Genomic DNA, 19,514 nt, shown 5'->3' with positions numbered 1-19,514 from the left:
AATGAGTAACAAAACTGGCACAACAGGCATCCTGTCAAACCCAAAAAACGGTTCTTCTAGGAACCAAAAACTTGATAATTGTGTAGTCGAATATAGACATCCTACTAATCAATGAAACCAATGTCACATCTGACAATATAAATTATTATAATATGTTGTTGTTGTTTTCTAATGCCAGGCGTTTAACAATAAAGTCATTTGACCTCTTGCACTCCAATATTTTTCAAAGATATTATCATGGTCAGCCACTGAAGCACAGATTTTGAGGTGTTCCGAATCCATTTCTTGGTTTGAGTTGCACAATGGGCAGTTAGGGGACTGATATATTTCAATTCTATGCAGGTATATTTATTATTGTGTGTGTGTGTGTGTGTGTGTGTGTGTGTGTGTGCGTGTGCGTGTGCGTGTGCGTATGCGTGTGCGCGCACGCGCGCGCGCACGCGGATTTAACAATGAAGTCATCATCCTTCTTGCTTCCCAATATTTTGATGGAAGGTCCACAAATGTCCTAAGAGTTTCACAATTAGCCAGGTGCTCCATCTCCATGTTCTCTTCTCTGGTGCACAGTAAGCATTTAGGTGAATTCAGTACTCCAATGCAATGGAGGTGTTTACTGAGGCAATCATGACCAGTAATCAATCTAAACATGGCCACGGCAGATTTTCGAGGTAGATCAGGAATTAATTTTGGATCTTTGAATGATTCTTTCCATTTTGAATTTTGATGTTTTGCCTGTTCACTGTAACTTATTCTTTTTATGACTCGCTTTATTGATTCATATAGGAACTTGAAATTTGTTTTTAAGTTGATATAAGTTCCTTTCTTTGCTAACATATCTGCTTTCTCGTTACCGTTCAGTCCACAGTGGGCCAGGATCCATTGGAAGACCACTTTTTTATTTAGCATTTGAATTTGTTTTACCATGCAATGAATTTCTTTTACTTTTTCCATTTTAGGGGATGTAGTTGAGCTGATGGACTGGATTGCAGCTTTGGAGTCAGACAGGATGACTATGTTTTTGCACTGGTTTAGCCAAACAAATACATTTTGAAGTGATGTATAAATGACTTCAACTTCGCCATCAAAATTTGTTGTGTACTTGCCAAGTATTGGCAAGTAGCTCCTGCTCCAGCTCCTTCATTTTGATCCATGAGAGATCCATCAGTGTAAATATACAACCAGTCCTTTTGTGGATATTTTCTATTAATTGTTTGTAGGGCAATGGCTTTTGCTATTTCTGGATTTATATCTTTTTTTGTTGAAGACTTCATCAAGATCAAGGCAGCAATCTACTTTGAAGTTATTAAGTGGATTATATCGAGACATCAAGTTTTCCTTTTCACTTGGTATTTCTAGAATTTGCTTAAGCTTTTCTACCTCTTGTATGTATCCATTTTGAGTCCTCAATGTAAATTTAGAATCTTTGTATTTACTCCATTTATCCCAACTTGGAAGCCTTCTTAATTTTTCATAGGTTAAAAGGGCTTTTGTTTCAAGATCTGTTACAACTGGTTTATTAGAGGTGATTATTTGCATGGCTTCAATTGGAGTAGTTTTGATTGCACTAGTGATGAGACGTAAAGCTTGGTTTTGAGTGCGTTCTAATATCTGTTTATTTGTGGTTGATGAGGTTATTAGTGTTTCACCACAGTACGTTAAGATAGGCTTTATGTATGTGTTGTAGGTTGTGTTGAGTGTACTCCTTGAGCTACCCCATTTCGTTCCTGCCAGTCTTTTTAGTAATTTAAAATGATTTGTTGCCTTTGTGCTGATCTGTTCAATGTGATTTCTCCATGTGAGCTTATTGTCGAAATGTATACCCAGGTATTTTGCATTTTCATTTCTTTGTAACTTATCATCTCTATAGTTTAGATTTATTTTCACTGGTTTCTTTCTTAATGAGAAGAGTTGAAAGTTTGTTTTTTTCTGTGTTCACTGACATCATATTATTTGAACACCAGGTTTCAAGTGCCACTAACGATGACTGATGGAATTTTGAAGTTTCTCTACTGCGTTGGTTTTATGTGACGTCCAAATAACCAAATCATCAGCAAAGAGTGCTGTTTTAGTGTCATGTTTTTCCAGCTCTTGTGGTAGGTCGTTAATATATATGTTGAATAGTGTTGTGCTTAATACTGCACCTTGAGGTAAGCCCAAGTGAGTTTGTTTATATTTAGAACTTGCTGATCCATAAGTTGTAGAACAAAATCTTTGGGTGATGAACTCAGATATCCATCTTAACATATTGGATTTTATGCCTAATTTCTGGAGCTTTGTAATCAGATTGTATCTCCACACATTATCATATGCTGATTTCAAATCGACGAATACTGCTAATGTATCTTTCTTTTTATTAAATCCATCCTTAATAGCTTGACTTAGTAAGATTATTTGTTCTCTTGTTGAGTGGTCTCTCCTAAATCCGGCTTGCTGTGTTGATAGAAGATTGTTTGTTTCTAAAAATCAGTTTAATCGCTCTGATATCATCCTTTCCATGATTTTAGCTAAGTGGCTTGTTAGTGATATAGGTCTATAGCTTTCAATTTTGTCTGCTGTCTTTCCTGGTTTCAATATTGGAATAATATTGCTTTTTTTCCAATTTGCAGGTACGGAGGTGTTCCAAACATAGTTATAGAAGTCAAGTAATGCATTTCTTGCTTTAGTGCCTAAGTGTTTGATGAATTCTGGGTGGATATTGTCTGGGCCTGTGGCTTTTTGTTACTAAGTTTGTTAATGGCAGTTTCTAGCTCTAATAGGTTGAAGTTGTGGTAGAAAATTTCATCAGTAGTGGTAACATTTTGATTCTGAACCTGCATTTTCTTCTTAATTTCTAATTTCATCGACTTCTGTAGCTTTCTATGTTGTCTTGAGAGTTTAGGAGCAGAATAATATGTATTAAAAGCTGATGCAATTTTATAATCATCTGTTATATTTTTGTGTCCATATCTTATTGGTTGTTTATGTGTAGATTCTTTCTGTACAGTAGATATATATTTATAAACTTTGTTACTATCTTGTTTATAATCTAAGTTTTCTACAAACTTATCAAATGCATTTCTTTTGGCATTTAATATACCTTTCCTAAATCTTGCAGCTTTATTTTTCCAATCAAGAAAGCTTTCCTTATCCTTGTTGGTTTCTGCTGCCTGCCTGGCCTGTTCTCGTTCAACTTTTAGTTTTTGTAACTCTTTTGACCAAAATGGTTTGTACATTCTAACTTTCCCTCGTGGAACATATTTCTTTGCTGTTGTAATCAAAATTTTGCATATATCGTTATTAATGGTGTCTGGTGAGCTAGATTTGATTTTGATCTCGTTTGATAATCTGTTTTCCAATTCACTTTTGTATCCTTTAACAGTCAGCTTTTTTAAAATTCCAGGATTTCTTGCAGTGGACTTGGGTGGTTTTGCCTTGTCTTTAATACTGGCAATTATGACTCTATGGTCAGATCCGAGACTTTCGTATATTTCAAAGTGTGTTCTTTCAGCTATATTTGATGCCACTAGTAGTAAATCAGGGTTGGATGTGGAGCCTGTATGATGCATGTAAGTAGCCTCTTGATCCCTATTGAATACAAGTTCCAATTCATTTGTATTTAACCAATCTTCCATTGCTTTGCCAGCTGTATTTTGGTCTCTATATCCCCATTATTATAGTTTTATGTGATATATAAAAAATATTCAAATCAGGACTGCTATTTGGAGGATTGTAAACAAAATATATTGAAAAGTGTTCTTTGGATCTCCATAAATCCAGATATGCTATTTCTATCTTATCTATTTCATTCATTTCTTTCACAATTTTGAAATTTGATGTGAGGTTATTTCTAACACCAATGAGCATACCACTAGCTATTTGTCTTCCTTTTGGTAAGAGGTAGTTGTATATCCTTTTATGCTGAAATATTTCTTCTGGTTGTTACATATATTGGCCTCCATTATACCAAAAACATCTACTTGTTTGGTGAACATTACTTTGGCAAGTTCTGTTTTCTTATCCTATTTATTATAATATAAAAAGCTACAAAATGCATGCGGTTTTTAAAGCCAGTGGAATACTGGTAGCAGTAAAAAATAATTTAATGTCGGATTTCAAAGTGTTAAAACAAATGGATTCTTTGAATATATGAACTTGCTTTAAACTGTGCAGGAGCCATATTTGAATAAAAACCTTTATCATAAAGTAATATTTCATACACTTAAATATACAATAAGGACCAAAAGTTGCTGCCAGGGAGTCAGAAGGAGGATAGCAATGGCCAAGAAAGCTGTTAATAGAAAAAGGAGCATCTTCTGCGGACCTCTGGAAAAGGAACTAAGGAAGAGACTAGTGAAGTGCTTTGTATGGAATGTGACATTGTATGAGGCAGAAACAGACAGAATAAGAAATGAAGCCGTGGAGAAAAAATGATGCTGAAACTGATCAGGAAGAGGAAAAGGAATTGGTTGGCTCACTGGTTGAGAAGAAACTGCCTACTGAAGGATGCACTAGAAGAAATGGTGAATGGGAGAAGTGTTCGAGGTAGAAGAAGATATCAGATGATAGACGATATTAAGATATATGGATCATATGAGGAAACAAAGAAGAAGGCAGAAAATAGGAAAGATTGAAGAATACTGGGTTTGCAATGAAAGACTTGCCCTTGGGCAGAACACTGAACGAATGAAGGACCAAAAACACCAACCTCACGTGCTGCCTGTACATCTGAGTGGAATTTTGCGTCACCTTTAGTAAATTCGTGAGACAAAGAGACACCCATGTAATCAAGTAAAGACAGCTTCAAATCTGCACATGTGCAATAGCATTTTTCAGCATTGTGTAACATTTTTGTAACATGATCCATAGTCTAACGATTATCCAGCATCTATGAATACCATAACTGTAGTCTGCCTTTAGTTGGGACTAACTTAGTGTGCAGATAGTCTGGAGTAACGTAAACTCTATGAATACGACTCTAATGGAGTTAGTACCAGATGAGAAATATGAAGTGATATGCAATGTAATCTCCCTCTCCCCCTATCCCTCTCCGTCCCCTCTCCCACTCCCTCTCTCTTTCTCTTTCCCTCTCCCTCTCTCAAGCTATATAGTAACAATTACCTTGAGATTCACAAGAAATATAATAATATTAATTTAAAACACACACTTGAACTTCTTCCTATGACCGTTTTTCTTAACATTGTGTATTAGTTGCAGTGACATAAAATAAATTGATGTCTTAAATAATGTTGAATTCAATAAAAAAAATTCAGGTATCACATTCTCAATTTTGATTCTGAGTCTATTGTAGTGCACTGACAGATCATCATTGGACGTTTGGTCTCATTAACTTCATTAATAACATTACTTTTGTGCAATATCATTTATATACATGTGTTAAAAAATAAATTATGAAAATATGTTATCTGACATAAAAAATGAAACTTGGGATAATGTTATTAAGTGCGAGAATTGTAATATTAGTCTTGATAATTTTTATGAAATTTTGAATAATGTTATTAGTAAAAATACTACGAATAAATTTATTAAACAATCTAGTAAATACAAAAAAATAAAGCCTTGGATCACAGTTGGTATCGTGAAGTGTATAGGAACTAGAGACAAACTTGCTAAGAAAATACATAAAGAACCATTCAATACTGAACTTAAATATAAATTAAAAAAATATCGAAATATTCTAACAAATGTTATAAAATACAGGAAAATTAGCTATTATTCCGAAAAACTAGAAAGTAATCGAAGTGATCCAAAAAAATTTTGGCAGACAATTAGAGAGGCAACTAACTTAGAACCGAAAGTGAAAGATGATATTACGGAATTGTACAGTGTATTAATTACGGACAAATTTGAAATAGCTCAGGAGTTTTTCAAATATTGGCATTGATATTGCTTCTAGTATAAGAACTAGGAGGAGTAGTAATTTTTGTAATAATATGAAACAACTACAGAAACAATTAATATTAGGTACCCTCATTTATACACCGACGGATCCTTGATCTCCAGAGAACAAGGTGCCTGTGCAGGTGTTACGTGCTGTCTCTTCTCACTTTATAGATCTCTTGGATATGGAACAACAAGTTTTGATGGAGAACTCGTTGCAATAAGTGGAAGTCTCAGGAATCTTCTATGCCACATCAATAAATTTAAGAATGCAGTTATATTGTCAGACTCCAAAGCAGCTATTCTATCAATAGTCTCTAAACACACACCTTCATCTCAAACAGCAGAAATAACTAAAATGCTCTCTCAATTAACATCACTCAATAAAAGAATTGTATTCCAATGGATACCATGGATATAATGGGGTTATATATTCATATGGGGATGATACCGTAATTCTTTTTGGTGACATATCTTGAAAAGGCACTTATATTAATGTGAATAATGGATTACAGGTAATTAAAGAATGGTTTGATTCAAACGCTCTTTCCTTAAACACATCCAAAACAACTGTTATTCCGTTTTCACTAAGGTCCAATGGTCTTAAATCTCCTCAATCTTCTTTTAGGCTCAAAATTCATCATTCTGATTGTTCTTCTCAAAGTTGTGAATGTCCCATATTAACCGAATCCTCAGAAGTTAAGTATTTAGGTATTACAATCGACCAAGACTTACAATGGAATAAACATATTACATATTTATGCAATAGATTACGTAAAACAATTTATATCTTTGTTATACTTCGGTCATATTTACCAGTTAATATTTTATATCTCATTTATTTAGCTTCATTTCAATCCATTCTCCAATATGGAATTTTAGAATGGGGAAATGCTTGTAATTCTAATCTCACTGCACTAATACTAATTCAGAAAAGAATAATTAAAATATGCCTTAATAAACAAATTGATTACTCATCCGAGCTTTTGTTCACTGATTTTAATGTTTTGAAAATTAAACAGATTTATTATATTGCCTTATTAAACTTCATACATAAAAATCGTAATAAATTCAAATTGTATCATCATAAATATGGAACTAAAAGATCCGATTTTATACGACTAGAGCAACCAAAGTGTTTCACAAGCACAGCCCTAAGCCATGGTACCCACTTTGGTCCCAGGTTATATAATAAAATAATTGAAAAATACCCAAATTTGTAAAATTTTAGTATCAGAAATTTAAAAAATAGCGTTAAGAATTTAATTTTTAAAGAATATATGTTGATTTAATATGTGTATGTATTTGTTTGATTTAAATTGTTAAAATTGAAATTGTATTTTTAAAGTTAATTTATTCCTATAATTTTTTTTCTTCACCCACTTTGTGTCAAATAATTATCTTTGTTTGTGTTAAGTATGTATTTAGATAACTCCCTGAGCACGAGATTTTACTGCTTCAGGGAAGAATTAAGACTGTATTTTTGTACATGTTGTTTCACTAACATTAAACAATAAACATAAACAGTTTTCTTCGACCATACTGATTAATTTCGATACAGGTTATCATTTCGATACAGATTTCTTATGTTAATAAATACCATTGATTTCGAGGTGTTAAATGCTTTAATCAAACTGCAAAAGTGTTATAAACTCAATTAAAATGGAGACAACTACAAAACTACTTATTTCCTGTTTTATTGATATACATGCGAGGGCTATTGAGGAATCAACTTCTGATTGGCTACAAAAAAACACAAACAATGTTACAAACTATTTATTGCCTGGAAAAATGTTCCTGGATAGTGACACTATTTTTTCATTCGCCAAATGAATTCAAGCACTTGTCATAGTGTGGGACTAGCTTCTGTATTCCTTCATAAAAGGACACCGCCTGTGTACTCAGCCAGGTTTTCACTCCGTCCATGAGTTCCTTGTTGTCATTGAAGCACTGAGTGGCTAACCAGTTCTTCATCTTGAAAAAGAAGTAGTAGTTGCTCGGCGCCAAGTCTGGACTGTAGGGGGTTTGTTCGAAAGTTTCCCATGTGTACTTGTGTCCAATAAAGCCTTTGTGCGAGCAGCAGTATGGGGGCTCACATTGTCATGGAGAAGAATGACACCCTTGAAGAGCAATCCGTAGCATTTGTTTTGGATTGCTCTCCGAAGCTTCTTTAGTGTTTCATAATAAACATCTGCTGTTAGTGTGGTCCCATGCACTTACTTACTTACTGACTTTTAAGGAACCCGGAGGTTCATTGCTGCCCTCACATAAGCCCGCCATTGGTCACTATCCTGAGCAGGATTAATCCAGTCTCTATCATCATGTCCCACCTCCCTCAAATCCATTTTAATATTATTAATTATTATTATTAATATTATCTTCCCTAACCTGTGAAGTTCTACCTGATGGGTCCACCACAGAGAAATATTGGAGAGCAAGAATGCTAATGGCTTCGTTGCCAAAGCTTGGCATTAGATAACAACAACAACATATTATCTTCCCATCTACTCTCAATCTCCCCAAAGGTCTTTTTCCTTCCGGCCTCCCAACTAACACTCTATATGCATTTCTGGATTCCCCCATACGTGCTACATGCCCTGCCCATCTCACACGTCTGGATTTAATGTTCCTAATTATGTCAGGAATGCGTGCAGTTCTGTGTTGTGTAACTTTCTCCATTCTCCTGTAACTTCATCCCTCTTAGCTCCAAATATTTTTCTAAGCACCTTATTCTCAAACACCCTTAACCTATGTTCCTCTCCCAAAGTGAGAGTCCAAGTTTCACAACCATACAGAACAACCGGTAATATAACTGTTTTATAAATTCTAACTTTCAGATTTTTTGACAGCAGACTGGATGATATCCAGAAATTGATCACCATCATTGTGATAATGCTGAAGAAACTTTAAGGCCAAGGTCATTCTCTGAGCTTGATGCTGGTCAGTGAGATTTTTCAGCACACATCGTGCACAAAATTTGTGGAAGCCTAACCTTGCCATAACAATTTCATAGAGTCTTGTCCTTGAAATTTGTGAAAGATTTTCAGAGAGTTCAGGAATTGTGAAACGATGTCTTTCACACACAGTTTGTTCAATTTGTTGAACGAGTTCATTAGTCACAATTGAATGTCGTCCTTGACCTCCCTCATTGTGCACATCTTCACACCCATTCTTAAATTTTCTCCACCAGTCTCTTACAGCACTATTACTCATAATGTTGCCATAAACACAATCGACTGTGAATCTCAGCAACGTTAACTCCTTCTGTGTGAAGAAATCGAATAACCGAATGGACCTCACAACTTGTGGGATGAGTAATAATCGCGTCCATTATCAACAGCTGTTTCTCACATGTTATGGAGTGCATGGGAGCATTATTACGTCTGTGCTCGTGGCTACTGCACAAACGCCATCTTCCTGCAATGAGCTAGCAATCCATAATCGACAATCGGAAGTTGATTTCTGAATAGCCCTCGTATTATGAACAATACAATTTTGGAACATGATTTCTCGTACATGTTAAAACTTATAAAAAGAAACTGTCATTTAATTCATTTATTTTCGTACCTCTAGGAACTGCAAATATGAATCACTTTCATTCTTTTATTTTTCACTGTCTCAAACATCACTGTTTTGTTTGCTACTATCTAAAACCATATTCATACTTCCACATTGTTAATATAAAGAAGTATGTATCTAAACATTAATTTTAATTTTTAATGAATTAATTAATTTTCGTCTAACCTTACTACAGATTGTAGAAAAACAGTTGTATGTAACTCTCATGTAATGGCTATTAAGACACTCGTGCAGTTTTCGATGCGAGCTCCACCCTGGCACTCATGTCTCAATAGCTTTCATTATATGACCATTGCATAAATAAGTAGTAGACACCATGGCGACCTGGTGTCTGGGATTGAAGTATCTTAAAGCTCTGATGGATGAAGAGAAAGAGTTTAGAGCAGAATTAAAAAAAAAAATTCTCCATATTCATGCCTTCTAAATGATGAACTGCTTATGCTTCCAAATTAAATTTTATAGTCTACTTACTATCTATTAATAATGTTATGTATTATAAATGAAGGGTAAGGGGAAAGAACAGGGAATGTTACAGAACAGCATTATTGAGAAAATCGAGTTATAATACTTTGACATTCCTTGTGCACCAAATGTTAGCATTACCTAATATAAGCATATCTACTTTTTAACCCTTTGTGATTAGACAGTTCTGTAGTCTCAATTACCACCAATATAATGTACAATATACATAAAATGGCTAAAAAGTGACATTCCCTGTTTTTTCCCCATACCCTTTATAATATATGGATGTAGCATAGTCCATCCTCCTGTGGCACATTTTGGGCAGCAACTCCGTCAGTAAATTTGTCTACACAACTGGTTTCATATGCGTGAATAATGAATAGTCAAGTACTCGCCATTAGTAATTATATATATATATATATATATATATATCTGTGTGTGTGTGTGTGTGCGCGTTCGTGCGTGCGCTCTATCGAAACTACAATGCTAGTGTGAGATCTATACCATACAATATAATGCAATACATTTTATATTCTTTACTGTGCTCCTGACTGGCTGGTAACAAGATTTTGCTGTTAAACTCTTGACACTAGATTGACTAGCAAAATATTATTGTTGTTTAGTCAACTGTCCGAAGACAGGTTTGAACCTCATAAGTAACACCAATAAGGCATCATTCATGAGGCAACTAGGCCAGGAGATATGGGGTAGGGTGGCCAGTTCCTTTCCCCTCCAATTCATACATCGTTGATTAGCTACATATTTCACTATTGAGACTTCAGATGCATACAAACAATTGTTCTTCCTCTGACACATATCATCAAGTAAGATGTACTGCCTGATAATGTATATATACATATCAGCCAGAACCTCAATTAGAGATAAACAAAATATTAGTTATTTTTATTTTTAAAAAGGTAAATATATTCATGTCTGTAGGGAAATGCTGGAACTGTCTACCTTCATTTTCCACAAGTCTGGCATTTGAGTAAAAAATTACCCAACACTCTGTTAGTTCTCTGTGAGAAATTGAATTAATCTATTGATGGATGTTTTTTTAGTAGGTTATTTTACGACACTTTATCAACATCTTAGGTTATTTAGCATCTGAATGAGATGAAGGTGATAATGGTGGTGAAATGAGTCCGGGGTCCAACACTGATAATTTCCCAGCATTTGCTCATATTGGGTTGAGGGAAAACCCTGGAAAAAACCTCAACCAGATAACTTTCCCTGACTAGGAATCGAACCCGGGCCACTTGGTTTTGTGGCCAGACACGCTAACCGTTACTTCACATGTGTGGACAATGGATGTTATTCTTTAGTTCTTATAACATATATAGATTTGTCCTGTACACTTTATCTTTTAATGTTCTCTAGAGATAATGGTCGCAGAGAGTTAGATCAAGGGATTGAGGGAGTCATATGTTGTTAGTGATGACTCTGTCATCGAATACTACATGAATTGCCTGCAAGGAAAATTAGCTGTATGTGTTTTTGCATACATAGTCTTATTGGAAAAAGGCAGAACCCAATTCCCTCACATTTAATTCTGCAAAAAAGGGTTGAAAAATATTTTGCACATATATAATTACTTAAATTGAGCCTGTTATTCTGTCACTGCTGAGTGTACATACCACATTCTAGTTTTCTTGGTCATGAATGGGTTCTTCATGGAGAAGATAGGTTTTCAGAACTCCATTATCGGTTGTTTTGCATATTAACATAACCATGTTTAAGAGGAACCAAGCTTCATTCGAAAACAAAATGAGATTAGGATCAATTTGTCCATCATGCTCTTTATTCAGAATCCATTCACAAAATCTACCCCTAAGTACTGGATCACCCATTTTAAGCACTTGCAGTACAGTAATTTTATACAGTTTCAACTTAAGTAACTTTGTAGCCTCTTGTATGGAAATAGGAAAATCCCATTTTCCCAGAGACACCAAATATATTTTTACAGGAATTTTTCAGCCTGTGTCCAGTGTCATCTAGAGTTATATTTGATATAATTATCGGCACTTTATCATCTTTTTCGTTTTTCATTTTGAAACTTTTCATTTCACGAAATTTATATGAAATATGACAAGTCTTTTACATTTTTATTGTAAACTGAAATTTTGTATGCTGATGGAGAATGGTGAGAAAAAGCTTCATGCAAAAAAAAAAGTGAGTAATTTATCACTGATAGTGTTCATATTTTGCAAGAATATTAAGTTAGGGTAAATTTGAATTTTTAAAGTAAAGAACTCAGTCATTTTTTAAATGCTGTTGACATATTTGTGTTTATTAAGCCATGTACTATGTATATCAATTATTAGGCTAGGAAGAAAATACACTAGGATGCATCACTAGATGAGCAGTTTTATTTTGTTTTACTCACGAACTGATAACATTACTAGCTGTTCTCTTTATGCTTACCAGCCTCTGTGCGGGAAACTTAATTTTTACGGAACGTTTTCATTTTTTCCTCCATTCCTGTTATCATGCCATATTTTTTAAAATTGATAATATTATTCCAGTTTTAAAGTAGATTATGACAACATTTATTTGCAATTTTTAAAGTGGCTACATCTCTTTAAAATAAGTTGTAATGAAATAACACCTCTCTAATTAAAGTAATAAATATTGGCATGTAACATTAGAGATTCTCATATAAGAAGTTCATGCACAATTTTCACTTATTTTCCAGCAGTGCATAGTACCAGATATATATTTCAGTTTAAGGATGGGTTTTTACTTAATTAATATTTTAAAAATACGGGTAACTATTGGTAATAGAGGGTTCATACCCTGCAGAAGTTTTTATGTCTTGATTCATCACTAATGTGTAAAATATTATTTTTAAAAGACATGAGGTTATTTTCTAATCACTTTTGTTCGATTTGAGATGAAATGACCCATAGGCCTACAATCACCAAAAAAATACACGTGCATTTAGGTAGACAGTTCCAGCATCTGCTGCTTGACATGGGTGAGTACGTAATTTCTTTAAATTAAAAATAAGTACCGATAGTACCATATATACGCGAATACTCTGCACCATCGGATGCATGCACCCTAATTTTAAGAGAGAAAATAAAAAAGGCTGTAATTTATGTTTTATTTACAAGAAATTAATCCTACATGATGATGTACTCCAAAATTAAATAAAATATCAATTTGTTTTATGTTGTAGAAGCATCTGGGACTCTATCTACAATAGCAAATTAGGAGACACTATCTTGGATAATTTTGTAGACTAATGGAGGTCATGATAAATGGTTCCAGCCAATCAGAAAGAGACCATCCATTGTCTAACCTCTCATGCCATCTATGTGAGAAGTGTAGGTCGTTTTTGTTCTACCTGTGATTTGCTAAGGGAAAAGTCCTGTGAGTCGTTCGTTGATGATTCAAAAGAATAGTTGGAATCACAGACTGAGAAGAATTGTGAACAAATCGTTAGAATCAATTTGTAATGTATGATTGAATTGTTGGAATTGACTTCTGCAAAAGAATCGTGTTGCCCAACTCCTCACACCATGTCTTCTCCTACTAACATGCTGAGGACGAAGATTCCCCATCTCTCAAAGATATTGATGAATTTGAGCAGTTATGGTACTGTGGTGTGGATGTCTTCTGTTAGGAAAGCACTGCTCGTAGATGCAATGAGTTTTTCTTTCCATTTTCTCTAGTCTCACTGTAACACATTATCATGTTAGTCAGCTCAGCGATTTCGTAGTTCATACTTGATTGATAAACTTACAGAGAAAGAACAAACCCACGTACATACCTACTGTATTGCACTGTAATACTGTAGTGTTGATACAATGGACAGAATGCACACTATACAGAACAACAAACCTGCTTACGCACTTCAGTGTAACAGGACTGAAATGCACTACACAAAACAACAGACCTACATGCTTACTGCAGTATGGGAGGGTTAATAAGATACAGTGAAGGTGTACCACACAGGACAACAAACCTATGTACATACTTTAATGTGACAGGGATGATGAGATGGACTGCACGACATAGAACAACAAAACATGTGTTGTGATGAGCTACCATCATGTTCGGCTGTTAAATGAATGATTTAATGCGTGTGTTTCTCAGGGCTGGGTACCATGCTTGACTATCTTTAAGGCCTTCCTTCCGATTGAAGTTGTTCTTGTGTTTGTAGATTTCAATGGCCTCTCGATGTAATCTGGCATAGAAGTGTGGCGTCCCACTTAAGATGTCAGTGTCCTCAAACCTGATGTTGTGATCCCCCTCTTTATACGCGTTTTCGGCTACTGCTGACTTATCTATGTGGCCTAAGCAGTTTCTTCCATGTTCAGAAATTCGGGTCTTGAAACTACGTTGAGTTGTTCCTATGAGTATGTATACTGAGCCATAGGAGCACGCACGGGATCCTGTGAAGTCCAATAGTCGATAATCGGTCACATTTGTCCTTAGCCGAACGTAACGAACTGCAGGTCTGTTTCGCTGGAAGGAAGACATTTGATAAGACGAGTTTTACTCTTCATATTTCTTAATGCTAGTACAGCAAATATTGGATAACAAGAATTTTGCTGTAAATTGTAAGATGGATCAGATTTTGTTTTGCACGAACCACCATTATGGATATGGACAGTTTTGCATTGATAGTAGTTTTCTGAGCTCTGTGGAAAAGGATTGAGACAAGATTTGCACAAACTGAGTATATCAGGAGGTAGAGAGCTGCAAGAAGTACAGTATCCCATATATAACTCTTTTTATTTTTGTTTAATTTTGGATAAGGCGAGTTTTGCACTTGACAACCTCCTCTTAAATACCCATTCCTGTATGATTGATGTTCTCCTATCCACAATATTTCTGAACCTTCATTCTCTACCAAGACCAGACTACATAGTCATGATCATGATGCTTGCCAATTGCAGGGGACTTACTCCGTGTGTTATATATAAATAAGTGAACATTGACTTTCTCCTATATCAGATAATACAGATGTCATTCCTTTGTCATTTTGGTATACGGCTTTGGCCTCATATATAGATATTGATTGATTACTGATCCCATATTTCAATGATTGCTATATTTTTTCCAGATTTATTTACAAATCAAGTACTTTTCGTAGATATATTTGCATATATACTTGGTAAATTTTTATTTAGCTTAGGATTAAACCATAATTTCGTTTAATAATTTAACCGATATTTTCTGGTACTGAACTTATTTACAGTTGGTCTTTTGTTTCCATCTGCAAGGCTTTTAATATCATGAACACTTTTCTTTGTAGACACATAATGACTCTGTCTAATGGTTTAACAAATGTGACCCCTTTTGGCTCAAATTGGAAAAAAACAGTTTTTTTCTCGAGGAGACAAATTGAATACCTATGTCATAAGGAGAAATTATGACTCAATGATGATTCACTATATATTGTGTTGTTAGCTATTCTTTTGCAGTAAGAGTTTTGTTTCATAATTCAGAATTTAATTTGAAGTGAAGTGGATTGTTAACCAAATGTTTAACATTTTAGCACTGATGACACAAGCATCAAGGCTCGGGGAGCATCTATATCAGAAGCCCTCACAAATAGTCCAAGGACACACAAGGCAAGCATCATATCTCGAATGGCAAGGATGGGACAAGCAACTCTTCCTCTCAAGGGTGCCATTGCGTGTAATCCCAGTGACTCTGAGGAGACTGAGGCAAGTTTTTAAACAGTTATATCAGCTCTACCCTGCACCATAGTGTTGTGGTCTAAGGCGTCATTCCTGTACTCGTATTAGGAATTAGTCCGGATAGGGAAACAGTTTTTCTTATGAAATTTCATGCAGTGTATGGGGTGGTATCTACTGAATATCATTATGAATTTGGGGAGCTATAGTAGGTAGTAAAATCCAGTTCCGCAAGCCAGCGCTAACAGCTGGGGAGGAGGAAAGAATCATTGTGCTAAGCACGTGATACCTTCATAGTTGTTGGATGTTCCTTCACCTGTACTGAGCCATGTGAACATAAAGTCGGCAATTGACTAGTCGTCCTTGACCCTTTGTGGGCAGTCTTGCCCAGTATTATGTAACGACTTGGAAGTATTCTTAATGAGCCTTGGAGTATGGAACTTAAGTTTATATGTAAATTGTGTTGTTTTTGTACTTTTTGGCATTGAGTTAATGGATTAACATAGAAAGTCAGTTTAGATTTTTCAGTGCTTTTTTTCAGGATAATATGTTGGAAAGCTTGCAATATATCATTTTTTTAAAGTATTTTGATAGAGTAACATGTTTTCATGCCAATTGTATTAAACATTTTATAAGGAAATGAAAAGATGTTTATGCTTATTAGAACATTCAATTCAGTCACATCACGTTTTTCAGTCTCATGATAATCCGAATTTATAATAATTATTGCATTTATTTAGTATTTAACCAAAAAACATTGAAAACAGTTCACTCTACAATATTTAAATCGATTCACTGGTCAACAATGATTTTGTTAAATAAATAATTTCGGGTGTTTCATAATGTATTGCTATCTGCTGATTCCAAAAATGAAGTCAGAAATTTTCCATCACCCACCATTTTTTTAAATTTTTTAAATAAATTTTTTCCCGTTTATTAGCATTTGTGGTATATAACGTGCTGATTAGGAGTATTTTACATTTATATTTCTTTCCATTATGTCAATAATTGACTTACAACATTTGATGACTGTTGCCTGTGAATTCACGAATAACAACAATGACATTTCCCTCACAGAACTGTGATTTTAAGGTAAAGTTTCCAGATGAATAGACCCTTTCTTTGAGGAAAGAAGCTACTCCTGTGCTCTCTTTTGTTGTCAATTGAATTTGATAGAAGTGTATAATACCGTATCTAATAGTGCATTATAAGGAATAGTGTATAAGTGTATAGTGTATAAGAAACATATCTCGAAAGTGTCTTAATGATAGAAACAACTTCTGTTACATGTGTGGTGAGCTCACTTTAAAAGCGCAGTCTAAATTTTATTCATCTAGTTAGAAGAGCTTATGACTGTTATTTTAACAACAAAATAGACCAGAACAAGACATGGCCCCGAAAATCTGTTGTGCCAAATGTGTAACACTATTAACTGGCTGGTTAAAAGGATCCAGTCATAATATGTCGTTTGCAGTCCCTATGATAGCCTAACAAAATTAAATCATGATCTTACACAGCTGGGCTAGAAAATGTGGGCTAAACCTTAATCCAGGGAAAACGCAAGTAACCTACTAGGACATCAAAGATTACTATCTTTCATCGCCATTAATACACTTTTGCCAGTGACTTTAAATAATACTATAATACCATTCAGTACTACCGTTAAAAACTTAGGTTTCCATTTCAACTCGAATCTCAGCTGGAATGCACAGGTAAAATATGTCTGTAAGAAAACTTTCTCAATCTTGCATTCACTGAAAAGACTGAAAAATTTCTTTCCTTCTAAACTGAAACAGATCTTGATACAGACCCTGTTGATGCCTTACTTTGACTATTGCGACGTTTTGTATAGTGACCTTAGTGTTGAATTGTCATTGATGCTTCAGCGTGTTCATAATGCTTGTGTTCGTTTCATTTTTAACAGCCGTTGCTATGATCATGTCTCCGAGTATTTCTTTCAATTATCTTGGCTTCGTTTATGGGAGAGACGTTCAGTTCATTCACTCTGTTTGGTGCATCAGATTTTAAATAATTCCACACCTATTTACCTAGTTCCTCGCTTCACACATTTAGCATCCCACCACAATCGTGATACACGTTCACAGCATAACTTTGTTCTATCAATTCCATATCATCAAACATCTCTCTACTCTGCTTCCTTCACAATATACACAGCCCGTTCCTGGAATTTCTTGTCACAGGAAATCATGAGCAGTCGGAGTCTAAAATCTTTTAAGTACACTCTACTTAAGAATGTTTTTATTGAACAGAACTAGACTCTTGCGGAAATTTCTAAATAGTTTTAAATGACCAAGTTGTTATTTTTTTTCTCCTCTCTCTTTTTTTTCTTTTCCTTTTTTTATTATCTTGTTATATTATTTAATCATTTGTATTTGTATGCCATTCAGTACGACTTTGCTAATCGACATTTTATGTCTTGTAACCCACATGTATTTTCCTATTAATATATTAACTGTATACTATGTCTCAAGTGAATTAATCGTCGAATTTATCTCTAGCACTTTAAGTCTTATAAATTGTGTGTGTGTGCGTGTGTGTGGGTGCGTGTGTGTGCGTGCGTGTGCGTGTGTGTGTGTGTGTGTGTTTTCCCCTTATGTTATGTAACTGATTTTGATTATGTGTAATTTTCTACTTTATTTTATATTGTCCTTATATTATGTAACAGTTCTTGACTATTTGTAATTTTATATTATGTAACTGATTTATAATTTTCTACTATATTTTATGTAATTTCTAAGATATCTTCTTTTGTGTTGTTTTGTAATTTAATTTTGTATTTCATTATTGAAACCTGGTTGAGTGGAAGAGAAGGCCTTATGGCCTTATCTCTGCCAGGCAAAATGAACTACTACTGCTACTACTACTACTACTACTACTATGACATAGCGCGAATCTAAGGATAATTTGACAGACTGCTATTCTGATCATTTATCAGACTGCTACTTCTGCTTGATAAATATATCTGGAATAAATTCGAAGTCCAGACACATTGTTAAATATCAATCTTTAGATTCTGCAATTCGACAGGTTCTTCATGGACTGGGATTTCCCATACCAACTCCATCAGATGACATAACATTGACTGAAGTAATTCAAAGTGTTCCTGATGTTCAGAATGAATGCAGAATGATCCAGATTTCGTAGAAGATGATACTATAAATCAGCGCTGGGCATGAGAGTGGCTCTGTATAGCTGGCCGGAACTGCTCTTGCTCCGCAAGGCTCTTCAATTCCAATCCATAGCAGAACACTCACTCAGTGGCAGACTCACATTACAGTTACTTTCCCTGCATTAATATAACAAGAGCCACGATTGTTCTGTTCATTCAGTCTGTCAGTACATAATAGTTTCTAAGGATATTATATCAATCCATTGTACAGTATAGATTTTGTAACACTATTATTAATTTAATGAAATAAACTTCGCTCTAAGTACACACAAATCATTAGGCTTATTTACACAATCTATATGCACAGTGCTTTAACAATTACATAAGGTATTAATAATATAAATATATGTAATAAAAGATCTCAATCAGAAACACAAGAAGAAAATTATTAATAAACATTTTCTTACACTTTTCTTTTGGATGAATAAACTATTGAAACAAAATCTTACTTCTATCGATCTGAAATAAATAAATATTTTCTGTTTGAAACAAAACTTCTTGAAACTGAATAACAAGATAACTATGTGACTGTTTTCCGAGACTTATGAGGTCGTTTCATTTGCAGAAGCCATTCAGTGTTTGTTACAAATGAATTAGCCATGTTCAATCTCAAAATATAATTTAGGTTTTCGTCTGACATACAGCTTCTGAGGCAGATGCACCTTCAAAGTTCGCCATCCTACTGCAGAGTCAACCACTGCAATGACAGCGAGTGATGTACAGTATGCAAGCGTCACACTGCTTGGGAGAATTGC

At 34.6% G+C, this 19,514-nt stretch overlaps 1 protein-coding gene across 4 annotated transcripts in view; it reads left to right on the top strand.

Moving 5' to 3' along the window:
• LOC138696179 (FK506-binding protein 15-like) overlaps positions 1-19,514 on the top strand; it is a 296,343-nt gene that overhangs the window by 69,844 nt on the left and 206,985 nt on the right. For all 4 annotated transcript variants that reach the window (XM_069820787.1, XM_069820785.1, XM_069820786.1 and 1 more), the window contains one exon: positions 15,428-15,599. In XM_069820787.1, coding sequence (XP_069676888.1) covers positions 15,428-15,599 — 172 coding nt within the window. The remainder of the gene's footprint in view (positions 1-15,427; positions 15,600-19,514) is intronic.

Source organism: Periplaneta americana, chromosome 3, assembly GCF_040183065.1.
Source record: "Periplaneta americana isolate PAMFEO1 chromosome 3, P.americana_PAMFEO1_priV1, whole genome shotgun sequence".
Taxonomy (NCBI): domain Eukaryota; kingdom Metazoa; phylum Arthropoda; class Insecta; order Blattodea; family Blattidae; genus Periplaneta; species Periplaneta americana.
This window is presented reverse-complemented; position numbering and strand designations above follow the sequence as displayed.